Source organism: Eumetopias jubatus, unplaced genomic scaffold (assembly GCF_037043125.1).
Source record: "Eumetopias jubatus isolate StellerSeaLion01/CBP00866 unplaced genomic scaffold, mEumJub1_p1.0 scaffold_9, whole genome shotgun sequence".
Taxonomy (NCBI): Eukaryota; Metazoa; Chordata; class Mammalia; order Carnivora; family Otariidae; genus Eumetopias; species Eumetopias jubatus.
The window spans coordinates 30163335-30191077 of NW_028274815.1; the positions used below are offsets into that span (position 1 = coordinate 30163335).

Below are 27743 nucleotides of genomic sequence, written 5' to 3' on the forward strand. Positions count from 1 at the left end.
AAACTTGTACTCAGTGAAGAAGTCTCAGCCATACTGGTTCAAATGCAGAGACGTTACTAAGAACAGATGATGGACTTAACGAACTGCAAGTCAGTGGAACCAAAATGAGTTTTCTTTGTTATAGAGATAGGGAAAATTGTCATATAAACACACACAGGATTATTGATGTGTTATTGTGGGTGGTGAATATATATGTATAAAACACACACACACACACATATATGGATATGTAGACATATTTTTTTCCAAAAACCTTTAGTGGATTACCATCTACATTCTTCTCATGGAGACCCCAGAGCTGTTGCATTCAGGGATTCCTACATTAAACATTTTCTCTCCTCTTCCATTCAAGGATCAGCTGTTTTCCTTTCTGGGATAGGTGAGCAGCTCCTAAACTCTCCTGATAGAAGATTCACCAAATGATACTGTTTCTCAGGTGTTTTCTCTCTCTCTCTCTCGTCTCTGTCTCTCCTGTCGCTCGCGTGTTTGCCATGAGGCATGGGCTATGGCAGAGAGGTGAGCAAGAGAAGACGCCTGCAAACACGCATCACTTTCTTCTGACCACTTCCCTCCGTGTCCGCGTGTAGAGGGGCAGTAATTGGGAGCCTCTCCTAGTCCTTTTTGAAAGGAAAAGGCAGTACGGGAGCCTTTTCCAACATTAGTTCATTGCTGCTCTTTCGAACAGTTTTTGCCTTCTCGGTAAACCATCTGGTCCCAGCTCACTTTCGTTATGATTTCCATCCTCTCCTCTTTGCTCAGAACTGCAGAGTTTGCTCGGGTGGCTTATGCACACGAGCCCTGGCTAGTGTCCGTTCCCTGTGATGTGTCCACTCGGTCGAAGTGCCAGTCTCTACGCGTTCCCTTGAGACAAAGCTGCGGGCACAGTTCCCTTCTGAGCTGGAAATCAGCCCACCCCACTGCATCTCGTCAGAGTGCTTGACTCTTGTGCTGACCACCACTTTGAACGTCACCGCAGCAGGGCTCCTCAGAGATTCCAGTTCTGAGCATGCCTGCACAGGCAGGGTAGCTGTCCTGGGGCCCAGTTACAACAGAGCTCCAAGCATGAGCTGGCCTGGGTGTCTCCAGACTGCTCCTCGGCAGGGTTCACCACTGTCAACGCCTTCTTGCAACGCTTGTTGTATTTGGATTACCCGAATATGCTTAATGTCCTCATACTGCTCCTTTCCCCAGCACAGCCTCAGGGCACCTCCCAGCATCTCTGCAGACAGGCTAAACATTCAGTTCCCTCTCTATCATTATCATCTCACCAAGACACCAAAATCGCCTCTCCTCCGGGGAGAGAAATCATAGTTATCATGGGTCTCTGGGCATTGACCTCTCCTGATGATGACATCGCCAAGCAGATGTTTAGTCTCAGGTGAGGGTTTCCAGACTGTTGATTCTGAAAGAGCATTCCTGCTCAGTTTGCTCACGGCTGCTCTCGGTTGGGCTATGGCCCGCTCAACAGCCGGATGTACTTCCAAGTATCACCGTCCTCAGGATCCTAGAGATAATGAAGTGGAGGGGGCACAGATCAGTTGGAAATCGTGTTTAATCTGGAGGCATAGCCATGAGCCAAACGAACATAGTCTTGGGTTCAGATTCCTTGTTTGCCCTTAATACTGGAACCTCTGTCCCTCATATGTAAAATAGGATCCTAGCACCTACCTCACAAGGTCGAAGGTCGGTGTAAGGAGTAAATAAGATAGAGCACTTAGCATGGAAATTGGACCACAGTCAGCATTCAGTAAGTGAGAGATTGTTATTCTAGACACTTCCGCACATTCAGAGCTGCCCTAAGAGGCCCTGTTCTCTTCACAGGAAGAGTCCTCTCGAGGTAATTGAACTCCCTTATTGAATTCTGTCATTACTGTTGACAGACTGGAACCACTTGAACCTCCCTTCTTGAAACCAGCGCTTCTGCTGTTGCCTTCTGTTTCTGCGCCCGACTGTCTCTTCACTCTTGTCTTGATAGGAGTAGAGGGAGTTCCTCCACGGCCACTTCTCTGTCCCTTCGAGCAGACAACACCAGGTTCTTCAAGAGTTGGTGAGGCTGCAATTGAATAATTTCTTTTGTTTTCATTTTCTGTCATTTCCCAGATGACTTTGTGGTGCAAAAGCCAGAGCTCAGCACCCCGTCCATTTGCCACGCCCCGGGAGGAGAGTACTTTGTGGAAGGAGAAACGTGGAACATCGACTCGTGTACACAGTGCACCTGCCACAGCGGCCGGGTGCTGTGCGAGACGGAGGTGTGCCCGCCGCTGCTCTGCCAGAACCCCTCACGCACCCAGGACTCCTGCTGCCCGCAGTGTACAGGTGATTGCGCCGCGCCCTGAGACGCCCCGGGTGGGGGAAGGGTGGGGGAGGCTGCCGCGCAGGCGCTGTCATTCGGCGGGGGGGGCCCCCCCGCGGGCCACGTGGAGCCGCAGGGGACAGCATGCCAGCCCAGGAGCCGCCGCCTGCTTCCTAAATTTATTCCCTTCCGTCAGCCACAGATTTATGTAGTGAATGTGCCTTGCACCTGAGGTGCCTTCAGGGGGGAAGAAAGATTGTCTCTTCTTCTTCCATTTTTTTTTTTTTTTTTTTACTTAACTTTGTATCTCAAGAGACAGTCCTGCTGCACCAGATTATTCCAGATGATTTTGCAAAGGTGAAAAGTCGTGTTTGTCTTTCACAGATGTGAGGAGCGGTTGTTGATAAGTCATGTGAATAAAATTCTTTGAAATATATAAGGGTGGCAAAGATACTTCTGAGAATGTTAAACAGGAAATTGCTAAAATAGGAATAATATTCAACCCCTCGAACCTGGGGTGATTAATAGATTAAGATCCAAAAGTACTAATTTGACTAGCACTGCAAATGTACAGAGAGTATTGTTTTCTTTTTACTAGTCAGGTGATCTGTCCCTGGCTGGTAAACTTATGGTCATGATACATATAAGACAAAATTGTGTCAGGATTTTAAACCTAAATTCCTGATTTTGTAACTAAAGTAGCACTTGTAATTAACACCGGAATATATTCCTTTTTTCCAGAAGGTACTTTGTATATGTAACATCACCAAGTTGACAACACAACTAGTTTTATTTTGTTGTTGCTTAATCTTTGGTCTTTTCAATTTAAATCAATAACCATTTACCTTCTCAGTGTCTAGCCTTAGAGTTATTTCTGCTCAGTAAAACATAAACATTTCTGTTTCATTACTAAATTTTTTTTATCACTCTTCTATTCATTTGCAAACCCTTGTAATGTTTTTCTGTTCGGTTCCTAAGGGGAACAGACACCCCTGAACACCTGGTGTTGAGTTTATTAACTTAAGCCTGGGTGGCTCGTCCTTTCTTTATGTATAACTCGAGAGATACTTAAGTGCCGGCCTTCATCTTAAACATTAGGACTTACTGCTTTATATATCAGTATTCCAAAGGTTACTCTTACATCTGTGAATAAGAGCATTTCTGGAATGCTCTTATTTTAAAATAAGTCACCTGCCCCATAATTGATCTTTCTGAACTTTCCATTCATAGTTGTGTTGCAGCAATTTTAAAAAGTCTTAAAATGCAAAACATCTTCTTCACAGTAAATTTCAACAGTAGCATTGATAAATGGTGTATTTCACATCTGGAAAAAGACCGTCTCTAATCTTAGGATACTTGCATTCTAACGTAGTCCAGAAACGAGATATATGTGCAATTAGAAGAGTTGTGACCCTCTTGGTGATTGTTTCCCCTAAGGTGCCCTGTTATCATTCCCTCTGTCCTTCCACTTTCCCTCACCTCTGGCCTGGTTTAGTGCGAGGTCTGGAAGTGGAAATGGGTTCACGAAGAAAGATCGAGCATCCCTGTGGGTGGTGATACTTCACCAAAGTAGGAAAAGGGAGAGAATAGAATAATACTTCTTTCTTTTTAAAGATTTATTAAATCTCTTTCATTCTGTATTGTTTAGAGTTGGAAAGAGGCACAGCATAGAAGAGAGAGGGAAATAGAATAGAAATAAAAAGAATGAAGGGACACCAGTGAAGGGATGGGTAAAAACAAAACAAGAGTTAGTAGTTGGAAAAGGAAGTATAAAGAAGGGGTCCCTGGGGCAGGAAGACAATAGGAGGAGAGGCCCAAAGAAGGAAGATACCGTGGGCAGGAGTCCAGATGACCTTTTCAGCCAGGATTGGGTTCGGGGTCGCCTGCATCTCAGCTTCGGCTCCCTTCTAGCACTGACCACAAGTTCCCGTGTCCCCTGGGGCCTTCTCTAGGCCTTAACAGGAGGCCTCCAAACTCTAGGGTATTCATTTCACCTGTTTCATAGCTCCATCACTGCTGTCCCTGCTTCCTCTTCTAAATGTTTAGATGTGAGACTGGACACTGCTTGCAAGGGCGAAGCTGTCATAGCCCAGAGGAACCTGGTGGCAAAATTATCCCTGGACGTGGATGACCCCGAAAAGGTCACTTTGAAAGTAATCCTCTCTCACCGTCTTTAACCCATATAGATGTCATCTGCGGAACCGTGCCTAAAATTAGACCCAGAGCACATTGGGAGCAGTGGAATTAGTGTCTCTTTTCCCCTTGGGACTGCCTTTGGGACTGGCAGTAGGAAATAGGGTTCCATGATTTTGAGGAGAGGGCACGGGCCCAGCCCATTTTGCCAACTGCCCTCTGTTCCTCAGAGAGAGCCCAAAACAAAGCAACTGCCTCGCTTCTCAGAGAGGCTCTTGTCAAATCCAACTTCGTGGCTGTCAGATGTACTCCTGAGGTGGATAGAAGGAGAATGTGACTGTTAGAGCTTCCACATCACGGGGATGACTACCTGTCTATCCCAGTTAGGTCTGTTGTGTGGCTGAAAACAGCAGACTTCATGAAATTGATTCTAAGAGGAGCATCTGATCATCGTTTTGACCGTGTGGCCCTTGAGAAAATGCAGAGGTTTGCTAGGGAGGACATCATGGCTGTTTCTAAGCTCTGGAATGGTGAAGGTGGTTGATGGTGTTTTATCAGAAGCCCGGTGACATTGCTAACCTAGGGACCTCACTATCATGTTTTTCTTTGTTATATTCCAGTCAGGTTTCTGCTTGAGCGTACAGCTTTTTATGTAATTTCATTGAATGCCAAGACCCAAAGAGATCTCTGGCTTTTCTGGTAATACTCCTTTCTGTTTCAAGTTGTAACTCTATCTGAGAGCACTCTGGTCAAAGTCTTTAAATAGCAAAGACACAAACGACTTGGTGGATGATTTCTAAGTAGATTTCCTGTCATCTTTCAGCCTGAACATCAGGATACCACACATAGGTGTTTCAGTAGGTGCAATGAACGTTTGTTTGGGTATTGATTGGTTAGGATGGCACATAGGTACAAGTCATAGAAAACCCAGCAACAGTTTCTAAACAAATAGAAGTTTCTTTTCCATTCATTACAAGAAGTTTGGAGGCAGATGATTTGGTATCTTAGAGATATCAAGGTCCTTCTACATGTATGATAAGGATATTACAGCTTTAGGCAGCACACTCGGATTCAAGGTAGGAAGAGTCTGGGAGGAACACCACATCTGCCTTCTATCAAGAAAGTAGATGTTTTCCCAGAAACCTGCTCATTTAGCCACAACCAGGTGACATGGCCTCCTGGAAAAGCAGGGCACAGGATTGTTCTGACTTACACCTAATGTGATCCAAATCTTCAACCACCCACCCCGCCCTCCAGGGTTTTGTTCAGCTCCAGAGCAAGAGTAGAGTGACTGTTGTGCAAACTACTTAACAGAATCTCTGTAACAGGTCTTTTGTGGTCTTTATTGTTTTGCTTTTAAAATGTAAGACCCTGCACAAATCAGGCTTGCTGTTTTGTTTCTGAGTCATTTTTACGGGAGGCACACAGAGCCCCAGTGACCGAGTGTGCTCTTTATAAGACGGAGTGAAACTATGTGGCACAGTTGCTGGCCGGTAGCATCTCCTTTTCCCAGCTGACCTTACGTTCCTTTTTCCAGACGAACCTCCTCAGCCTTCCTCATCCCATAATGAGAGCGTGCCTAGTTACTGCAAAAACGACGAAGGAGATATCTTCCTGGCAGCCGAGTCCTGGAAGCCTGACGTTTGCACCAGCTGTGTGTGCATGGATAGTGTCATCAGCTGTTACTCTGAGTCTTGTCCGTCGGTGGCCTGTGAAAGACCTGTTTTGAGGAAAGGCCAGTGTTGTCCCTACTGCATAGGTAAGACCAAGAAAAACAATCCGTCGTTTCTACCGGTGGCCGTTAAATCCACACTGACAGCCATTTGCCCAGATCAGTTCATGTCTGTGACCTGTTACACGGACCCAGAGAAGGGCTATGAGGCAGGAGGGTGACGTGAAAGATGTGTTCACGAGATACAACCTGTGAGGAATGAGGAGAGGCTCTCTCAGGATGCCGCGATGTTCCCAAGCTGTCCTCTTCTAGTGGGCTCCTTTGCTGTTTCAGGATTTTCAGTATTGAACCCTCTTTCTCCACCCAGTTTTTTGGAGTCCTTTTGTCCATATACAAACACACATTAAGGTACACTGAGTGCATGAAGCTTGCTGCTCCCTTGAAAGCCACTAAATACGAAATACCGATTTAATGTCCCAGTAATTCCTCTTGTCTGCTGACACTGAATTGATTCCATTTCGACCATGCAGTCAGTTGTCCGTGTTGAGGGCCTAGGGACACAAAGTGAGGCAGGCCTGAGAGACCAACAGAGTCCGCTCCTTCTTGTGACCCAGGGGGTATAGCCTGTCAAAGGAAGACGTCCGTATGTTCGCCCTGGACGTCTGTACTGAAGCTGCTCTTGGGGACGGAAGCCAGATGCTGCTCTGGAGTCCAGAAGGCAAGGCTCAAGACAGCTGGCTACTCTCATAAAGGCACAGTCCCCACTCCAAGGCTCTCACTTTTATTCCTTTTGTATTGAGTAAAGCTCATGAAGTCAAGTGAAAGACAATGATACATCTCAATCCAGTAGTGAACCTACAATCAGAGTAGCAGGTAAAAAACTAGGGGGCACCTGGGTGGCTTAGTTGTTAAGCATCTGCCTTTGGCTCAGGTCATGATCCCAGGGTCCTGGCATGGAGCCCTGCATCGGGCTCCCTGCTCGGCGGGAAGCCTGCTTCTCCCTCTCCCACTCCCCCTGCTTGTGTTCCCTCTCTCGCTGTCTCTCTCTCTCTGTCAATTAATTAAATAAAATCTTTAAAAAAGAAAAAAGATCTTTAAAAAAAAAATTAGACAAGCTATATTAATGGCAGGTATTATGCATTTACTGCTGGAGTTTTTTTTGCATGCTTTCTAGATACAAGTAATTACACATATTTGGGGTGATACTTGAGGAAAAGGAGAGATCTTCAGGCCACGGTTCTTTGTAGCAATTCCTGTAGATGAACTGATGAATGGTGCTCAGGTACATGTCGGCCATAACTCAAGCTTATCAAGACAGCTCCTTCTCCTTGACTGTTCGACCTCTGGCCGCTAGATGGGAGATCACTTCCTCTGAGTCTTATTCTCCATGTTGGTATATAGAGAGATGGAAAGATTCTAAAAACACAGTTTCTGCTCTCAGGAATTTTACAGAGCTAAATTTTTCTCAGTGTAATGGCCAGAGAGTATTTAAATGTATGTTTGAAAGCTGAATTCTCTTCTTTTAACAGAATGACCAACTTTGGAATTTATTCTTCAAACCATGATGCTTTTGAGAGAGAAATGGGTGCTATTAATCAGGATGGGGCAATAGCTCTATACCAGGAGTGTCCCAAGCAAATCAGGACATATGGCTGCCCTACTTTTTAGTGACCAACAATGTTGGGTTCTGCTCTAATACCCATAAGCTTCGTAGCTCCAAAGTGGAGCCAAAAAAAGTGTCAGTGCATACATACATCCAACTGAGTGCTACTTCGTTTCTCAAAGAGCTGACCAGTATTTATATAGAAAATGTAACTGCCTTTGGTGAGATCTAAATAAAAGGTATAAGCTGGCCACTATTTCAGGCCAGGGGATTGGCGGAGAGGGAGATGTACAACCAGGACTACCATATTTAAATATCGGAATTTCTGTGCAGTTTATGAATCAGTCAGGGGTGCTTAGGTCATACTTAGAAAACCAGGACCCAGGAGGCTGCGAATTCCACATAACCTTCAGAGGAAAAATCTGGCGGTGAATCTCTCTCATGTTGAAAATTCGTGGATTATTTTGTTTAGATTAAAAAGTTCTTGTGTTTTGCTGCTTAATCAGTAAATTTATAATTAGTAAATTATTCATCTAGTAAGTTTGTTTCTGTATGATAAATAGTAAATCCTTCTTTTTCAAAACCAATTTAACAAATGTAATCTCATGGAAAGAAACCTGCAAGTCAGTAGTCTGTGTCTTTCTTGTATTTTGTTGTTGTTTGGGGGTTTTTTTGTTGGCTTGTGTTTTTGGCCCTCCTCTTTCCTATTCCAATTCCTTCGTGATTTAGACTATACGTTCTTTAGTGTGGAGAGAGAAACACCAATTCGGTCCAAATTTTTTACTTTGACTTTAAGTTAGTTGGCAAGCACTTTCACCAAATTTTGGTTCGTCAAGCTCATACTAGTATAGCGGAAATTATGTTTCGGTTGTTACCCCCCCCCAAACACACACACAAAGATGCAGGTATAATTGTGTCATATAAATCTAAGGCTTATCTTCAGGGTAACATATTGGGGAGACTTAACATTTGATGAGTAATACTATATGCTGTTACTCCATCTTAGCGTTTCATATATGTTGTTTTATTTTTCAAAGAGTCACTGAGCCCCTTCAGTATACATCATATGTATTTTGCAAGTAGCCTTGTTAGATTGGCCTTCATCCTTTCTCCCCTTGTGTGCAAGCATACGAAGTCAAGTTCAGTCCATGACTGTGACATGAGGATTCCCTATCGTACCCTCCAGTTAGCTCCCTTGGCCTCTTCAGGCTCATTCTCTTATCAGCTTCCCGTCAGCCCAGCCCTCTGCAAGGGCTCCAAGCCCAGGCAGCGCCAGCAGCTGCAAAGCCTCCATCCCCATACAGAGACCACGTAGCAAAGAAACAGGCCATTATTTTGCCTGCCCTAAAGCACCCGATTATTTCTCCAGTAGGCCCAGAGGACCAGTGATTGCATTGTCTCCAGTTTTAGGCTCTCTCGGTTTGAAACCAGCTCTTTCTTAACCTAGATCATCTGTTCCCAGGATCATACGTGCCTCACCCCAGCCTGCAGTGCTGACCTCACCATGGCTGTGGGTCCCTGAATGAATATTCTCCCTAATTAGATCTCTCAAATACAGATTTCTAAAAACCTCAAACCAGCCTTTAATCTGACTTCTTTTTTTAGTGATAAAACCCCTAAACAAAAGCATGCTTCTTTCACCTTGTGAAGTATCCTTTTTTCTTACCATAAGAGAATTGAAAAGTGGTGATCCTATGAAAAGTAGTATAATTATGAATATTTGTATTCCTTTCAGCTAAATTATCAAGTCACTAATGTGCCATGATAATGCTTTTCTTTTGATGTGTGAAGGCCTCACATGTGTGCTAATTTAATAGAATGTGTAATACAGACATAATTAATAGGATTGATGATTAATTTTGAAAAGTGAACAGCTTTGTCTCATTAGTTATAATACCCCTCATTTGGGAATTCATCCTTGTACTAGAAAGAAACTAAGTAGTAATTACCCAATCATTCTAATGGAACACTTTCTGATTCCCTAATTTTTTATATTCTAGTTTTCTAAGCAAATACAAATTTAGATTTTATTTTCATAGGCTTTTTGACTGTACTGATGGCTTAAAGAATGGGGAGCAAGAATCAAAAGATGACAAGCACATAAGTCAGGTGAAGGTAAAAGGTCTGGTGGGAATTCTAAGGTGTGATGGCAGATTGGATATGTGGTTCCTTGTAAACAGCAGGTGCCTTCAGTGTGACACACTTCACTGTGCACAGTAGTGCCATAGCCTTCTCACTGACTACATCCTACATGCCTTCCTAGAACCTTTCTAGAGCAAAAATGATTTCAGTGAGATCTTTATTCCATCACTTCCAGATGACAGTAAATAATTCAGCCAGCAACCCTTACCTAGTAAGTGCCTATGGGGATGCTGGCCCTGACCACGTCACCCTTGCTCTGATGTCTGTTGGTGATGCTTCTGCCAAGGACCAGATTCTAGCAGCTTCTCTGAGGGGCACCACTATCAGCATCCCAGTGGACCTTCACTTTGTCCAGAGGCTCAGTCATTCCTGGACAAATGTTATAAAGAAAGAGCATTACAGGGCGCCTGGGTGGCTCAGATGGTTAAGCGTCTGCCTTCGGCTCAGGTCATGATCCCGGGGTCCTGGGATCGAGTCCCGCATCGGGCTCCCTGCTCCTTGGGAGCCTGCTTCTCCCTCTGCTTCTCTCTCTCTCTCTCCCTGTCTCTCATGAATAAATGGATAAAATCTTTAAAAAAAAAAAATCAAATAAATAAAATCTTTAAAAAAAAAAAAAAGAAAGAGCATTACATTGATCATAAAGACCTTTGTTAATTTAGCTTATGGGGTCCTCAAGCCCGTATTGCTGCTGCCTCATACCTGCTGTTGACTTTGGAAATGAAGATGCTCAGGTGTGCCTGATGATCGAGCCAGTCTAATTGAACAGGACTGGTCCTGAGTAAGCAATTCCTGTGTCGGCCAAGTCCTGTTACTCAGTGCATAGAATATTGTTTTGAAACTCGGAATTTGGCAAGTATTTATTTATTTGTAACCATTGGTGTGTTATTTTAGAAAATATTTGAGGTCAGCTATTTAAAGTCCTATTTGTTGGCTGGAAATCTCTGAGTCAGTGCATCTTTCTCACTTAAAAAAACTTTTGCCAAAGGAGAGTTCTTTTTGGATCCTAATCAGTTGTTTGTGTCTGTCTGTGTGTGTTTATATATGAGAGATACGAAATGATGTACTTACATGTTATGAAAGTATATATATACAGGTTATAAAATCCGTGTGTATGATGTGAACAAAGTTAAGATACTCTCATTACATGCCTCTCAGTTCAGTATCTTTTAAGTGTCTTTAAGTATCCCTATCTTCAAGGGTCTCTGAAAATGAGTTCTGTTATGGGTAGCACCTGATCATACATCTTTCTGATTAGAGGTTAGCTATTTTTTATATCTATTATATATATCTTAATATTTAAGGTAGAGCTTTCATGTGGAGTCAGGCTGGCTTGGCACACTCCATTGGTTGTGATAGTACGATTCTGTTTCCTCTCTTTTGTGATCTTCAGCTAGAAAATGATCAGTAATATATGTCCTTAGGAGGGCAGTGTCTACAATTTCTGTCAAGTCAGTCTATTATACATCATTCATTTTTGTTTAGATGTATGTGTATGATTATGCTAATTCGTTTAGGTATCTTTTCTTAGAGATTACACATATAAATAGTATCTCTGTGGAACATTTGTTGATCATTGAGTACTTAACTCAGCCCAGGAATCAAACATAGCAAATATTTAATTCCACATCTCTTAAGACATACAACCCATAGAATTAAAGGTTGTACCTTTTTAAGCTATAATGTTATGAGACTGGTATCTCTGTTGCAACATTTTTCACAGCTATTTCTCCAGTGTGTTTTCTTAAACACTTACGTGTTCTGGAAAGAGAACTTACTTTGGAGCCGAAGGGTTATGATCCCACCTCTGGCACATGCTAGCTTTATGTCTCAGTCCTAGGATCTAACCCTAGCTCAGTTTCCCCATCTCTGAGATGGGGACGGTAATGTTGTTCTCTGCTTCGCTAAAGTGCTGTGAAAATTAAGTGAATAATGCACACATGTAAATGTGCTTAGTCAACACAATGTGAACGCTCGGCTTAGTTCAGTGACAGCTCTTCCAACACGGAGTGCAGCTGATCTGGGTAATGTGCCAAATGGATTCTGGTATTGCACTTTAAATATAGCACCTACCTCTCTGCAAGAGAAAGGCCTGGATATAGCATCCCAATGATGAGCTGTTGAAGGACAAGAATATTTTAGGTAATGCTTCCATGGTGTACCTCGTCCTGCACACTCTTAGCTTAAACAGCCCACCACTGCTTTAGTCACCGTATTGTGATCCAGGTGGAGGCAGCATGCTTTCCAAGGCTCTGTAGTGCAGCTGGGTTGGGGCAGCACCCTGCCCACAAACCTCAGAGCTTCACTGTCCTTTCATGCCTCTGGACGTTGCTGTGGGAGAGAGAATGGGGCTCTTTTAGTTTTTGTTTACTTTGAGAGGCTGGTCCCATTTGAGGAGTCTGTGAACTTACAGTGCATGATCCACCATGATTCCTACAGAGCACGTGGCCACTGTCATCAGGAAGAGCTGAGGTATGCTTCCTGAACATTCTTCAGAGCTCTGGGTTCTTGAGGTCCCAACACTGCAACCAGGTGGTCCCAGATAGTGCTGAAGTGATTTAAGCGGAAGGGAAGGGGAGCAGGATGCTTTTCTGTGTGCTGTTTAAAGCTTAGAAGACTGCAAATACTCTGGTTGTCATGCATCTACTAACTTTGGAATGGGTCTCAAGTTGTTGCAACAGAAATAAACGGTGTTTGATTTCAGTCTCTTTAGGTCTTACCCTGCACCCTGGGAAGCACCTCATCCTGCTCACTCCATATGCTACTTTCTGTTTGTTGCTTGTGTCCTTTCCAGGCCCTAGCTGTGTAAACGGAAATTCCAGTAAGCTTCTGAGTAGCATCGTCCTTACCTGGGCTTCAGCACACAGTCTTCCTTGAAAGAGGTCTCTTGCACAGATCCACGAGCACATGCCTTTTACCTCTTATTTCCGTCCAGGAAACCAACCCTGATTTTGGACTCTCTAATGGTTGGGGGTAAGACCCCTCTACAGGAGGGTTACATTTCTGATGAGGGTATGTAATCAGACCTGATATTAGCTGGCAGACCCTGATGGGATATTCTCGGCCACACGCAGGCTGTGACGACAGGAACTTTCTCTGGGAAGTCCAGTGGTTTCCACTTCAGGGTTTTCTTAATAAGATTCTGTACTCTTTACATAGATGGCTTCCCTTATGTCCTAAGGGAGGGAAGCATGCTGTTTTCCTTATTTAGGCCACTTTCATCTTTCAATTTTCCTGCCTGCCTTTTAGACTACATTGTGTATTTCCATAATGATTTCCATGTATAATCTCCATGAAGGATTGTCGGCCTTGTAAGAGATGGGACCTCAGTTAAAGTTGAAAATGGAATGTTTCCCTGAACTTTCATCCATGAAGTGCTTACTTGACCCATAACAGATGGTTAATGCACAGATTAAGTCCTATCACTGAGAAATAATGTCCTCTTGGCATGCAGTGGGAATCAGCCAGAAGTCATTGTAGTTACCAGTTTGGTGAGATTTCTATTCCTAGAGTTCAGGAAAGTTTATAATTTTTTTTAGTGACCTTATTACCTATTTTTTCCAGTATGTTGAAGAAACCTGAAAGGTTCTTTCAGCCTTTATTAAAATATACCTAGACTCCCACCCCAAGAAATAGAATAAAATAAAGCATAAATGGACTGCCAAGAAAGGTCTTAAAATGGTGGTCAGATCTGCTTTCAAAGTATTTGAGATGTTATGTAGAGGTAGGGGTTGGCCTACATGGCAGTACTTGTCTTAGTTTTCTCTTCTTATAAAAATGAATTAAGAGTAGATGTTTTATTAGAAGCTAGAAGTTATTAGAAACTCGGGTTTTGAGTTAATAAATATTTCTTGAATTTTTAGCCAAAAACCTTTAATCATGCACTGACAGAATTACTGTATATTAGACCTGTGCCTCATTGAAATTGTCTATGCCACCTGCATTCGATTTCAGCAAGACTTCGTCAAGTTCCGCTTTTCCATTCTTCTCCAGTCAAGAAAGGTCCAGTGCTCCAGCCTGTTGAAAATCAGTCTTCATCTATGCCTACGAGTCTGTGCACCTCTTGGTGACCTGCAAATTGTTTGCTCAGACTCCTTCTTTGTTGTGGTTTCTGTTTGTCTTCTCTTAATATAAACAGAAGTAAAGCTGGTTTCTCAAATAAGAGGCACACACATTCAATTTCTTCTGTAAACATAGAGTTTGTACCCAGCATGTGCCCAACTTTGGGATACAGAAATGAGAATGAGATCACAGGCCGGGGATTTGAATATTTCATCTGTTAAAAGAAGATAAAATATAATAGTAGCATCTCATTCCTTTGTGGCAGTTAGAGAAAGATCACTGCAGTGCAGTGTTAAATTTATAAGCGAAAATTTTTGAAGGCACTTTCTCTACACTTCCCAGAGTCAGCTGCTTCACTGGTGATTCTTGGCCGCCATTTTCACCCCCTTTTCTGAATCCCCTGTCACCCGTAGTGTACCTCGTACCTTCTCACACCTGCCTGAGAGATCTCTCACTAATGCTTCTGTAAGTCCCTCGGACCTCAAAGTTAAGAAACCAAATCGAAGCAGAACGTTGTCAGCAGGACCTGCAGTTTACACAGCTTTCCAAAACCTTTAGCATGTCTGCCTGGACCTGGAGTCCTATAGAGCTGGTGAGATCTCCCAATCCAGGAGCGTCTCCCCAGGGGTGGAGACCTCACCTGCCTTGGGCACTACTGTGTCTCCGGCATTCAGGACTGAGCTATCACAGCGATGCGTAGGAAGGAGAAGCACCCCTCTACACTCCTGTGGTGGACTATTTTGCAGCGGGACTTATTCCAAGAATAAGAGCTGCATTTAATTTCTTGGCCTCTGGGATCCCAGAGTAGATTACTTCTCAGAACTCTAAATAGTCACTGAGCTTCGAAAGAACTGATGCCATTTCTAAAGCTGCCTACCTTCCTCCCAGGAAGTGACTCCCACACCACCACTCTGACTTCATGACCACCACAGCCAGATTTAGAACTTGAAGCATCTGTACAGGAAAGTTGTCTCCTGGCAGCCATTGAAGAGTCCAACTATGGCATAGGTTCAAGTGGATCTTCATTTTCAGATCCTTCCACGGAGGACGGAGGAGGGAAAAGTCCGGAGATGCTTCCTTTTCTTCAGAGGCTAATGTACATCCCTCATCATGGTCCGATTCAGAGCAAGGCCTGAGCTACCACATCAGTGATTCTGAAACACTGAATTGGATCTTTATAGAGGAAGAAACCACCACAGCTGTGGAGTCTAGGGTTTCCCCAGCAGTTAATTAGCTTTATGGTATAATAAGTAAAAATAGCTCACGAGTAAAAGCAAAGTCCAACTTTAATAGCCTCTTAAGACATCTTCTCTTGAAGTAAGACAGCCAAGTTTGAACAGTTGGAAAAGTAACCTTGAAAGGAGTTAAGATTTCAAGGCCTTGCACTTCTTCCTCCCCTTTTTATGAAGCAGAATCAGGGAAAACGAAAATAAAAACAAAAACACCGAGTTCTCCAAATTCCACCACTGAAAGACATGGCATACTTTAACTCTAGTCCTACATGATGCCGTATAACGTTGCTTATATTTGAATCCAAAGGCGATAAGACATGTCTGTGCACTCCCTGAGTTAGATGGCCCCACAGAAGGAGCCACCGCGCACAAGTGCCCTGGGCTCCCGACACGCGGTGTTGTGGGTGACTGCAGAAGCAGATCTCCATCCATCCTACAGCAGGGACTTTGTTTCTGAAGGAGGCCAAAAGTCACTTCAAGCCTGGTCTGATGGATGAGAGAGGCCCGAGCTGAGGAAACCAAATATCAAAGCTAATCTAAACCAAGGAGTGGCCATAAAATAGTAACTATCTTCATTGCATGTGTCAAAATTTGGCTCTGGATGCCTCTGCAAAAGGAAAATTCCAAAGCCATGTGAAGCAAGGGCAGTATCGTTGGAATACATTTATAGCCCTCTACAGTGACTGCTTAGAAGGGGATCACATTTGTTTGGATATATAACTCTTGATGTGTTTGTCCGAAAAATAAACCTTATTATATTAGTGTCATACCTCATGTTTCTCTTGGAACATTCTCCTCTAATCCTCTTCTTCCGAGAGAGATGTTAAAGAAAGACTTGCCTAAGACTGTGAGTCCCCAGTAACCACTTCATTATCTATGTTCCTTCATAGGACTGTGCCGGACGTATGATGCAGTTAGTTGAAGGGTAAATTACCTTTGAAGACGAAGACCTTAACCCCCAACAAAAAAGGCGAAGGGCAGGAATTCTGGTGCCCATTTTTTTTAGAGTTAGTGAGTAATCACCACGTTCGTTTGTGTGGCACAGGAAGTGGCCCTCCCTGAGGTTACCCTGCTGGGTACAGGTGGGCAGAAGGTGTGTGGAGACAGGAGCCACACCCACCTTGGTTCCCATCCTGGCCTTGCCACTTGCTAGCCGTGCATCTTGGGCAAGTCACGTAATGCCTCGGTTTCCTGTGGAATTGGGGTAATACCCTGTCCCATTGGGCTGTGGAGATCGAATGGAACGACTCCTATAAATCACTTAGCACAGTGGCCGGTACGCAGTAGGCGTTCAGCAGGTGGGAACTCCTATTATTCGGTATCAACAAATAAAAATAATGTCATTGTCAGTGTAAACAAACCAGTTGGAGTGATAAATAGAACAAATGGTATAGCCCACTCTGTAACCAAATAATAAACCACCTAGACCACTTTTAGTTGGATGTTCCCATGTCTCCATTTCTACATCCTTCTTCAGCCAGAGTGCTTAAAATGCTTTTACATGTACTTCTAGTCAGACTGTGCTCCTTCCCACAAAAGACTACAGAGACTTTATTATGTAGAACCTCACATTGTATAGAATGGTCGCCATGTCTCCCTGTAGACAAAGTTGTTTCTAAAACTCTCTGACAGCTTTCTCAAATTAACCCAACTATGCCATGGAAGGCGGTGGCTTAACCAGGAGCAGAAAGAGCCTGTGAGAACTAGGGGACACCGAAATCCATCAATCAGCCCATGTGACTCCATGGTTTCAAGGCCTCTGTTTAGATCTTTGCCCTTCAGGTAAAATTTAGTCAAAAGTAGAATATTTTTATAAAGCCTCATTAACCAAACTCTAATGAATGAATCTGGGCCACATAGCAGCCACCCTGGAAAGGATTAGTCAGGGCTTTCCAAAAACCAAGAATCCTCCATGTATTTCACATGAAAATTCAGTAGAGTCTTACATGTGGCTTTGTTTTAAAGCACCTTTGAAGAAACACACTTGATCATTATGAAACGTACTGATACTGTGGTTCAAACTGATCAGATGTGAAGATCCCATAGAAAACACTCCCTCTAAGCAGTGGAGGGGAAGCATTGCTCTGTCACGGTCTCTGAAATGGATCTCCTCTTGGACTGAAGGCCGCGTCCTCAAGCCTGCCTGTCCTGACTTAACACACCTATAGCTAACCGTGGCTCGCCCCACAGCAGCACGTCGGAACCAGCTTGGCCCTCCCCTGACGGTGTTGTGTACTTCCCAGGGAGGCTCTGGCACATTGGAGACCACATGAAGATGGAAGGAAAGGAGCCACTGAGTTGAGCTCAGCATAGAGAACCTGAGCCTTGTAGTCAGATGGAGCCAGGGGATTATGTGGGCTCCGCCACGTAGTGGTTTGGTTACATCAAGTTGCTTCCGCTCTGTAAACCTGAGTCTCCTCAAGAGAATAGACTGCCCTCCTTCTTAGGGTGTCTGTGAGGCTGAATGGCAGTGAGTTCTTGAGCACAGTACCTGGGCACCATGGATGCTCAGCAGATGCTTTTCGGTTCTTTAATATTTGGCACCTAGATCCCTCTTTCAGAACCATCTGGTGTTTCTCTTATCTCTACCATTTGTCTCCTCTGATCTCCAGTCTTTAAGAAGGTCAGCTTTGAGAATGCTAGAATGCTGTTCAGTATCATTCAGTTCTTAGATCTTGTGGCCTCGCTGAGCTCTGCACCGTGAACTTCAACATTGGCTTAGAGTTTTGTGCAGACCTTGAGGTCCCTCAGTCCTGCAACCAAGTGCCTTTATAAGTTTAAGGTATACAGCATGATGGTTTGAGTTACATGTATTGTGAAATGAGTACCGCCATAGGTGTAGTTAACATCTGTCATCTCATATGGGTGCAATTAAGGGAAAGAAATTTTCTCCTTGTGATGAGAACTCTTAGAATTTATTCTCTTAACAACCTTGCTGTCTGTCCCACAGCAGTGTTAGCTGTAGTCATTATGTCGTAATCACATCCCTAGTGTTTATTCATCTAACAACTGGAAGTATGTACCTTTTGACCACCCTTCTCCAATTCCCATCCTGTCACCCCCCCCACACCTCTGGTAACCACAAGTCTGATCTCTTTTTCTATGAGTTTTGTGTTTTGTTTGTTTTTTTAGAGTCCACATTTCAATGAGATCGTGTAGTGTTTGTCTTTATTTCACTTAGCCTAATACCTTCAAGGTCCATCCATGTTGTCACAAATGGTAGGATTTTTTTCATTTTTATGGCTGAATAATATTCTATTGTATATATATAACACAACTTCTTTGACCATTCATCCATCAACGGATACTTAGGTTGTTTCCACGTCTGGGCTGGGCTGTTGTAAATAATGCTGCCATGAATGTGGCACGCCTGGTTTTTGGAATTAGTTGAAAATAATCTTGAAGGCAAGATGCTTCTGAGATAATCTGTGATGAGCAGAGCTTAAATGAAATAGAGATAAACCGGTAGAAGTACCTGGAAATTCAGTCCATGTCAGCCCACTCCCTGAGGGGAATGGCTTTATTGTGACCACAGAAGCCCCTGGACACGGGACCCATCTGGCTCGCCCTCTGAGCGACTGCGTGGAGCCTGCTGCAGTCCTCTCTCGGGGGCTCCCAGGAGAATGCATCTCAGTCTTCCTTGCTATCACATGGCTACTTTGAATTCTTAATCTTCATTGAATTTAGGAAAGTATCTATTTTTTTAACAAAATCAAATAAGGAACTTCAGTTTCACCCAATATATAGTCAGAGTTCTTGGTTCAACCCATCACCTCCAAGTCATTCAGAGTAGTTACTTTCTTATATCATTTTATAAATATTCTTTTAGAAATGATCTCCTACAGTTGCTGAGTCAGCAGTTACATGAACACTGTTATGCTGTAGCTCTGCATTTGATCTTTGGGTGTTTCTTCCATGGTTTAGTTTTCTTACAGTCTACTTAGATTCTTCAGAATTGAGCCTCTAGCATTTCAGAGAGCACCACACCACATAGCCAGGTGCTCTAGAACTGGGCTCCGATTAAGCTCTTCCCCCTCAGTATCCTCATGTGTGTGTATTTGGGGGTTGGGAGGGGTCAGGTAGATGATGCATGCTCGTGTGTGTGTGTGTGTGTGTGTGTGTGTGTGTGTGTGTGCGCGCGCACAAGATTTCCATTGCTGCCTACTTATCAAAAGTAACTGACATTCATTGTCCAAAAAAAAAAAGGTGAAGGGAAAAACTCACCAATTCTAATGTAAGTTTCTATTAACATTTTCATTTTTTTCTAGACAGTTTTTAATTTTCCTCTTTACGTGATGGAGCTTGTACTATACATGATGCATTTTAATAACTGCCCAGTATTCTCTCATATGATTTCATTGAATCATTTAAACATTCTCTTCTTGTTAGACACAGATTTTTTCCCCTAACTTCTTGTTGTTATAAATAATATTGTGATGAACATCCACCAGAAAACACTACTTCAGGACTTTTCTGATTTCCTTGGGATAGATTCCTAGAAGGATTATTGGCTCAATGGTATATAAACTGCACAGAGTCACAGGAAGGGAACCACCAGTTCTGCCGATGACCCCACACGATCCACTTTTTTCCTACCCAAAGCTCCCAGTGACTGAAATTTGTCCTCTCTTACCTTGTTGCACCCCAAATTTGTTCTGTCCTAGCGGTAGCTTCCTGGTTGTATTCACGCAGAGAGGCCTAAGAGTTGGAGGATCGATCACTGCATTAATAATCGATTACTAATCCATTGGAATATCTGTTCAGTAAGGCCTGACCAGGTCCCTCACAAACTCCCCATTTATTGCTTAAAGCAGTGAAATGACTCATCTATTGGAATTACCTCTGCCCAGCCTCCTGTGCAAGAAGGGTTGTCCTTCCTCAGCATCCATATCCTGACAGCTGTCTCTCAGAAATCTCTCAAATCTTGCCTTGCCTGTCCGCCTCCATCCACGCTGCCCTAACCGAGCCCACATCACATCCCCATGACCAGTATCCTCAACTTCCTTTCCCCATCTTGTCCTCCATGTTGCCCTTTTCTAAAGCTCTCTTCTTACCATTAAAGCTGCTAAAGTCCCTCCTGTCCTCTACAGGAAGGAATCTCAATACGTCCGTTGTTACTCAAGGCCCCTTACCATCTGACCCCAGCTTCACCTCCAGCCACGGTGCATGTGTGTGTGCGCACACACACTCTCTCTCTCCATTCTGACACTCTCACTGCCCTTCCGGTGTGGCAAGCTGTTGGACACACCGTCTTCTGCTTGGAATGCCCTCCCCACAGCTTTGTCTTCTGCTCGTCCCTCCAAGTGAAATGCGAACACCGAGTCCTGAGTCATGCCTTTCCCAGCCCCCCGGCAGTTAGTTGCTTTGCCCTCCGTGTTAAACTCACAGGAGCAGTGGTTGCTGTGTTGTTCTGTGGCGAAGTGTCCAGTTCCCCAAGCCTGTTCCACCACGTCTCTGCAGTCCTGGGTCAGGGTCGTGGTCGTGCCTTCTTTCCCACTAATGAGAAGAGTCTGTAGAATCAACGAATGAATGTCTTTATAATGTTCAACATATCATGATTATTCTTAGTGTCAGTGCAATTTTTCACAGAATTTTAGCCTCATAAGTAGGAGTAGCATTAATTAATTAAATATCTTAAGATGTGTCTTTACCTAGATCCTGAGAAAATACAAACCAGTGCTTGGCCTTGACTCAAACCCCTTTTTATGAAGTCCCCATCCTTCCTGAGTTTCATGCCTACAGTTCATTCCCTCACTCCTTTTCTCTGAGGGGACTGGCCAAGACACCTTTGGGAGGAAAAGCACAGCAGAAAGTGCTGGACAAGATGGGCGAGGAGTTTAACCTTCTCTCTTCTAAGGTCCTTGCACAGTAATCCATTATTCAAATTTTATGCCATGATATTGGTCCATCAGAGGAGCTGTTACAAGGTTTATGTAAAATATAATCAGTGATATTGCTTTATGAAGAGGCTTCCTTTCATAAAGAAGTCTCTGCATAATAGACTCTCGATTTGATGGCACATCTAATGTCCTCAATGAAAAGTTGGCTGGAGGTCAGAATATTACTCGAATTGGGTTCATTAAATGATTGTACTGAGCCATTTGACATGTGCATTTGAGATATCTTAATGAAGTTGCCTCCCCTGAGGACTAGGCTAGGCAGAAACCAGGGGTTTGGTTCGAAAGCCTCCAGTTAAGTTTTTAAGCTTAACCATCAGTGCACCAGAAAACTTTCTGTGGAACATTGAGAAAGCGAAGTACGTTTTTTCATAGATAATGAGAAAGCATTTCTGTTCACAACTAGAACTTCCTGTGATTACTCGCTATCCCTTGTTGAACTCAGGCAGCAGTCCTGAGAGAACCCAGGAAGAAATGTTGCGAAACAGAGAGACTGTGCATTCTAACACTTGACCTGCTTACAGAACTCTGCAGTGGACCGAGACACAGCTATGGAAATACAACATATTAGAGTAATAGGACATTCTCAGTGCCACTCAGTAAGGTGCATATGCTTGAGTAATTGGTTAAGAAGAGAACATGGACGCCAAAAACAGATAAGAACATTTCTGTCTTCAGTGAGCCCCCTCTGGAAAAATTCAGCAGGAAGCTTTGAGCTGGGTCTCCACAGACAGCAGATTCTAGCCACCTTGGAGCAGGTGGCTGCAGGTTGGGGTTGCTCGGAGAACATGGCACCTGATGCCCACACGTTTCTCCTCACTCCTGCAGGCATCCTGGGCTCCGTCCTCTGTGTCTGGGCAATAAACACGGCCTCCATTAGAGCTTCCCAAGTGCCTTCCAGAAGGAAGAACCCTGAGCCCCTAACATCACTCCTTTCCTAAGGAACTTTCCTTCCAGATTCCTTTATAGTTTTTTTAATTATCGGTGACCAGTGGTCAGTAGAGCTGCCTTTAGAATCTGAGCATAAAATTTCCCCAGGTTGGTAGGAGTCATCCAGGTATTGGCCTGTCCAGTGACGAGGGAGTGATGACCCCCGTTTCCCCGTTGGTCATCCCCATCTCTGTGGGGCACTGTGGCCTCTCTTTGAGCCACCATTCTTGAGCTCTGGGGTGAAGGACTGGCTGTAAAATGTGACCACTCATAAGTAAGTTCAGGTAAAACCAGGAGGCAGCATTGAGTCCAAGAGAAGAAAGAAACTTTCTAGAAAAAAGTTGGGGGAGGGAGGAAACGAGGATGGCAAGAGAGACTGGAGAAGAAAGAAGAGCAGAGGGTTTTAAACTGTAAATTCTTACAGCAATAACTCTTAAAAATATATTATTGTCAGGCGCACCTGGGTGGCTCAGTCGGTTAAGAGTCCAGCTCTTGGATTCGGCCCAGGTCATGATCTCTTGGTCTGAGATCAAGCCCTGCTCAGTGTCAGGCTCCGCGCTCAGCACAAAATCTGTTTCAGAGTCTCTCCTTCTCTGCCTGCCTCCTCCCACTTGCACTCTCAGTTTGTCTCTAAAATAAAATCTTAAAAAAAAAAAAAAATATATATATATATATATAGTCAAAAAATATGTATATATATAGTGAAAAACCATAGTTGGCTGGAAAAATGGATTGAACTGAAGTGAGGTTGTTTCTAAAGTAGAAATGCCTTTGTTGACTAGAGGGAAACACACCCCCCATCACTGGAGAATGAAGGAAGTGGTTGTGTCGCCGCTGATGCCCCCTTGTTCCCAGTGACGCGCCACAGTCGTTCCTGACTACTCCCCTGAATCACTTACAAAAAGATTAACTGAAAGTAGGAATTTCATGAAATGTCTCTGTAAATATACTCAGCTGGACTTTTTATCCCCTTCCACGTAAAACCTCTGAACGTGTCTCTACCTCTTTGTATTTGGGTTTTTCTCGTGTCGTGTGTTCCCCGGCCACCCAGTGTGAACGAATTTGCGTTTTTTGCAGTGACGGTCTAGTGACACTTGCCCAGTGGGTCCCAGTTCCCCCTGGCCGTACCCGTCCCTGCCCAGTGTTCGTCTCCACGGCCCTTGGTCCCGTCCCGCGACTCCACCCTGTGCTGTTCTGTCCCCTAGAAGACACGACCCCGAGGAAGGCGGTGTGCCGCTTCAGCGGGAAGGCGTACGCCGACGAGGAGCGGTGGGACATAGACAGCTGCACGCACTGCTACTGCCTACAGGGCCAGACGCTCTGCTCCACCGTCAGCTGCCCCCCTCTGCCCTGCGTCGAGCCCATCAACGTGGAAGGAAGCTGCTGCCCGATGTGCCCAGGTACCCCAGCCGGCGGCGCGGATGGCGCATGAAGCCGGAGCAGCTCCAAGCCGGTTCCGCAGGCTCGCAGGGCCCAAGCAGTGTGTGGGCCCAGCTGGGGTCTCCCCGTGAAGAGATGGGGGGCGGGGGTGCGGGGATAACTTGAGAGAGTGACATCAGGGTGAGTGCCTGATTGTGGATCCCTGCTAGAATTGCTCTGCTTCTTCCCATTTGTGTTCTCTAAATACTAGTGGCAGCACAAGCCTGAGGGCTGTACCGGACTCTTGACCATACCAGTGCTGTCTGGGTGGCACGGTGTCGTGCGTGCTGGACTAGCCCGAGATCGGACACGGTAGGGGACCGCTTCACAGCCATCACAAGGTGACTGTACACCAGAGCCAGAATGGAACAGCTGTGTTTAAAGAATACGGCTCTGTTCAGTCTTGTTCAATTCATCAGTCCCAGCAGTACCCAGGTTGTCCCGGGCTGCCTGCCCCCAAGCCCTCTGGCCAACGCCATCTCTTCCTATGGAGACCCCAGCCGGCAGCCGTGGAACCCCACGCCTGAGCCTCCCCCCCACATCCGCCCTTCATGTCCGCTCAGCAGCCCACCTCCAAGTCTCAAACCTCAGCACCCCCCCGACTGCTGCCCAGATCTCCCCCCCATCCCGCCCCAGGCCTTCCCCTTCCTTCCCTATGTCTCATGCCCTAGTTCCTCTGCCCCTCGTCCCAGAAATGCAGGGCCTGAGCCCTCCGCAGCACAGCCTGGGCCGCATTCCAGACCCCCGGCCCTAAACACACAGACTCCACCGGCAGTCCAGACCGCAGAGCGCCTGCACTCTAGGAGTGAGTCAGGATCCTTTCCATCTTCACCTTGCTGCATTATGTTAGAGAATCTTGTTCCATGCAATGCAGGAAGCTCGGGGTCCTGCCAGCCATGCATCTATATACCGTGTGGCCGTAAATGGGACAGTCAGTTAAGCCCCAAGCGTTGCATTGTCTGCACTCATTGACCTTTTGCTGAAAATGTCCACTTCTCGAGACCCTGTAAAGGCTGGGATGTTCTGCCCGCTTAGGAGGCTGAGCCCTTTTCAGAGCCTTCACTTGGGTGCTCTTCCTGCTTGTCTCGTGGGCCTCGTATAAGGCATAGATGGAGAGTCAGGTTCTCTCTGCTGGTTTATCACTCCGTCTGCACCCAGTGGAAAATGAAATCCCTGAGGGTCATGCAAAGAACAAGGAAAACCATGTATTTCTCACGGGAGCTGGTTTGTCTGCTCCACACCACCTGTCTCACAAGCTCCGTACCCAACTTCCCAGTAAGATGCTTCTGAGGTACAAATGGTGAGACTTAACCTTTTGTACTAAGCAGAGACTCGCTTAGTGCCCACTGTGCACCAGCCTCTCCGAGGCACTGGGGGGACCGCAGAAAATTCAACAGAGCACCGTCCACACGGAGCTCACGTTTTCATGGGGAGGGACAGGTAGCAAACAAGAAATGAGAAAGAGACAGCACCCAGGGTGAGGCCAAGGACTATGGCGCAAAGCGTAGCCAGTCGGGGCAAAGGAGAAGGGGCCTGTGTTTTTGTTTGAACAGATGACGTTTAGGAGACCCAGAAGAACAGAGGACTCCCAGGGAAGAGGCAGAACCCTCTGGGTATAGACAGGGCAGAGCCCTGGGCTGGGAACGCACGGTGCCTGTTGAAAGACAGCCCGGAGACCTGTGTGGATGGGCCCTGGGAGCAGGAGGGTCAGGCGAGTGGAGAGGCCACCAGGAGCTGAAACCTGTGGTCTCTCAGCGGGGGGCAGGATTTTACTGAGTGGGAGAGAAACATCGGAGGGCCTTAAGCCAAGGAGGCAAGCTGTGTGACTTCCCCTTTCACGGGATGTCTCTGTTGCTGGGTTGAGCATAGACCCTGGGATGTGGAGGCAAAGAGTAGTCGGAGGCTTTCCCAGTAATGTAGGTGGCCACCAGTCGTGACTCTGGAGGCAGGAGGAGTGGCCGGGCTTGGATTCTGTTGTGAGGGAACAATCAGTAGGATTTAGTGGTTTGTAAGCCTTGGGATTGGGTAACGAGATCCCCCAGGGAGTGAGTGTGGTGGAGAAGGGCTGCCATGACTGAGCCCAGAGACCCTCCAACTTTGTGAGACCAGGCAGGGGAGGAGGGCCTGGCAGAGGAAACAGAGAAGGAGCCACAGTGACGTGGGGGGAGCCCGTGAGCTGTGTCCCAGCAGCCAGGAGGACCTGGGCCGGGGGTGGGGGCGCCGTCAGGCCCTCGCAGGAGATGCAGAAACTGATCGTTGTCGTTTAGCCTTGTCCTCATCGCCCTGACCAGAGCCGTTGCGGCACAGTGGTGTGGAGGCAAAGTCTAAGGAGGGTGGCTTCAGAAGGGAAGGGGAGGGTGAATTGGAGATGCTGGTTATCAGCCCTGTTACACGGTTCACAAGTGAGACTGCTGTCAGGGGGAGTGGTCTTGCAGGTTTCCCCAGGATTTGAGCCTGACCTTGCAGGACAGGTGGGCTCTCTCTACTGGAGTGAAATGAAGAGCGTGGACGCCATCCTTTGTTCGGGTGGGGAGGCTCATGTTTGAGCGGGTGAAGGACATGGTCACATAGGTGCTTTGGGAGGATTAATAGGTGATGTGTAGGAGGGACCAAAGCAGGGGGAGACCAGAGGCCAGGACAGCCGTAACTCACATGGCAGATGTCCCAGGTGTGTGACAACAAGGCCCCCAAATCCAGGTGACAGTCCTAGGAATAGAGGTCAAGAGACACTGTCCTTGGTTTGTGACTTTAAGAAACAAGAGAGTGCATATATACCATCCTTGTTCATTATGAAAGATTTCTCCAGGGACTTCTCAGTTAGGATTTACTATTGGATTGAAATTTAATTTCTGTAACTCTCCTTTCTGCATCTGATGTACTATTAATGAATCATTTCTCCATGTTCTCTCTAAGCAAACTTTGCAATCAGTCATGCTTTGCCACCTTGCATTTGATTGTGTCCTTCCAAAGAAGGTGGGTTCCTGCCCTGTTCTCACTGGCTCACTGTGTGATCTTAGTCCGGGATCTTCACTGAAGTGCCAGGCTTCCATTTCTCATCTCGATAGTTCCTGCTACCTCGCGTTGCCCCCTGTACATACTGACTGCCGGTCTGGCTAGCCTCACCCTTTACAAAGCACTTTCCCCTCTGCTGTCTTAGGATATGAGGACAAAACCTGTGAGCTGGTTCGTACTTGTCCCATTTTACAGAAGAAACCGAGGCTCGGGGAAGTTAAGTGGATTCTCCGAGGTCACGCCACTAGTTGGCAGACTTGGGCATTCTGGTCCTAAGTTGACTGCAGGTTCCATCTCCCCAAAAATGGTGCCTCAGCTTGTGAACCCCAAGCATCCTGCCCGCCCCCCCCCATATTCCAGGAGAGGACATTTCAGGTAAGGTGGCTCTTACAACTGTCCAGGTGCCTCTGAAAGTAAAATATTTCCCCAGTAAGGGGTCTTGGGGGTGCCTCTGAAGTTCCAAACGTATTTGACCACAGGAGTAAGTCTTCACTATGACCACATGCCCGTGATCCACGTGGCCTGGCCAGATGTAGTTTTGTGTCTGCAATGCCAACCAGCTGTGAAGGGCTGTGACAGTAAATGGCAGAAGGGCTGTATGTGAGAGCTGGGGTCAGACGCAGGCCTTGGCCGTGGAGGCCCTGGGTCTAGGCATGGAAAGAGCGTAGCTCCCACACTTTTTGTTTGTCCAAATCTTTTTTTTTTTTTTTTTTTGCCAAAAGATGTATCCTTTTTGGCAAAACTGCTCAGAGACAGCATCCCTTGTAAGTTCACATTAAAGGGAAATGACCCTTGGGTGTGAAGGCTCCAAACTAGAGCTCTGAGTATTTTGTGATGAAGAAGGAGATGTAGGTGGACTTCAGTCCGAGCCGTACTGAGTTCAGTGGAGCAGACCCGTACCCAGGGAAGGCTGTGAGCCACTCAGTGGGGAGGGGCCCACAAGGGCAGACTGGTCTTGCTCATGGCTGCCTCCCCAAAACGTGGGCCAGTGACGCGCTCAGGAAGTATTTGTGGACAGGGGTGATATAATTAATCCCCATGTGGGACCTCCTTCCTGACCCAGGGCACACCCTTCTACCTTCCCCACTGCTGCCAAGCAGAGCCTTCCTAAGCACCTGGGGGAGGACCCCCCTGTCCGGTCTGCTGTGTGTGGGGTTTCCCTTGCAATCTACCATGTGCAGATAGGCGGTGCGAGGATTTCAAGCCTGCTTCTCTGCTGCTCTCACCCAGGAAGGCCCTGAGGTGAAGCAGAACCAGTCCCAGCTCTGGGGACCTCTGTGGGGGCTTTGGCTGCTTAGCCGTCCACACAGCTAGGTCTGGTGAATAGATCTCACTTTGGCCTTTTCTGCTG

At 45.8% G+C, this 27743-nt stretch overlaps 1 protein-coding gene and 1 long non-coding RNA gene across 6 annotated transcripts in view; one reads left to right on the forward strand and one right to left on the reverse strand.

Moving 5' to 3' along the window:
- CRIM1 (cysteine rich transmembrane BMP regulator 1) overlaps positions 1-27743 on the forward strand; it is a 186254-nt gene that overhangs the window by 149642 nt on the left and 8869 nt on the right. For 3 of the 5 annotated variants that reach the window (XM_088026387.1, XM_028117216.2, XM_028117214.2), the window contains 3 exons: positions 2101-2316; positions 5964-6185; positions 23167-23361. In XM_088026387.1, coding sequence (XP_087882513.1) covers positions 2101-2316; positions 5964-6185; positions 23167-23361 — 633 coding nt within the window. The remainder of the gene's footprint in view (positions 1-2100; positions 2317-5963; positions 6186-23166; positions 23362-27743) is intronic. The other 2 variants (XM_028117212.2, XM_028117213.2) reach the window with 2 other exon arrangements.
- On the reverse strand, positions 1488-20732 carry LOC148163512 (uncharacterized). Its single transcript, XR_015768922.1, has 3 exons — positions 20521-20732; positions 19768-19832; positions 1488-1504 (listed from the first exon to the last, which is right to left on the reverse strand). It is a non-coding gene; the product is annotated as an uncharacterized LOC148163512 (long non-coding RNA).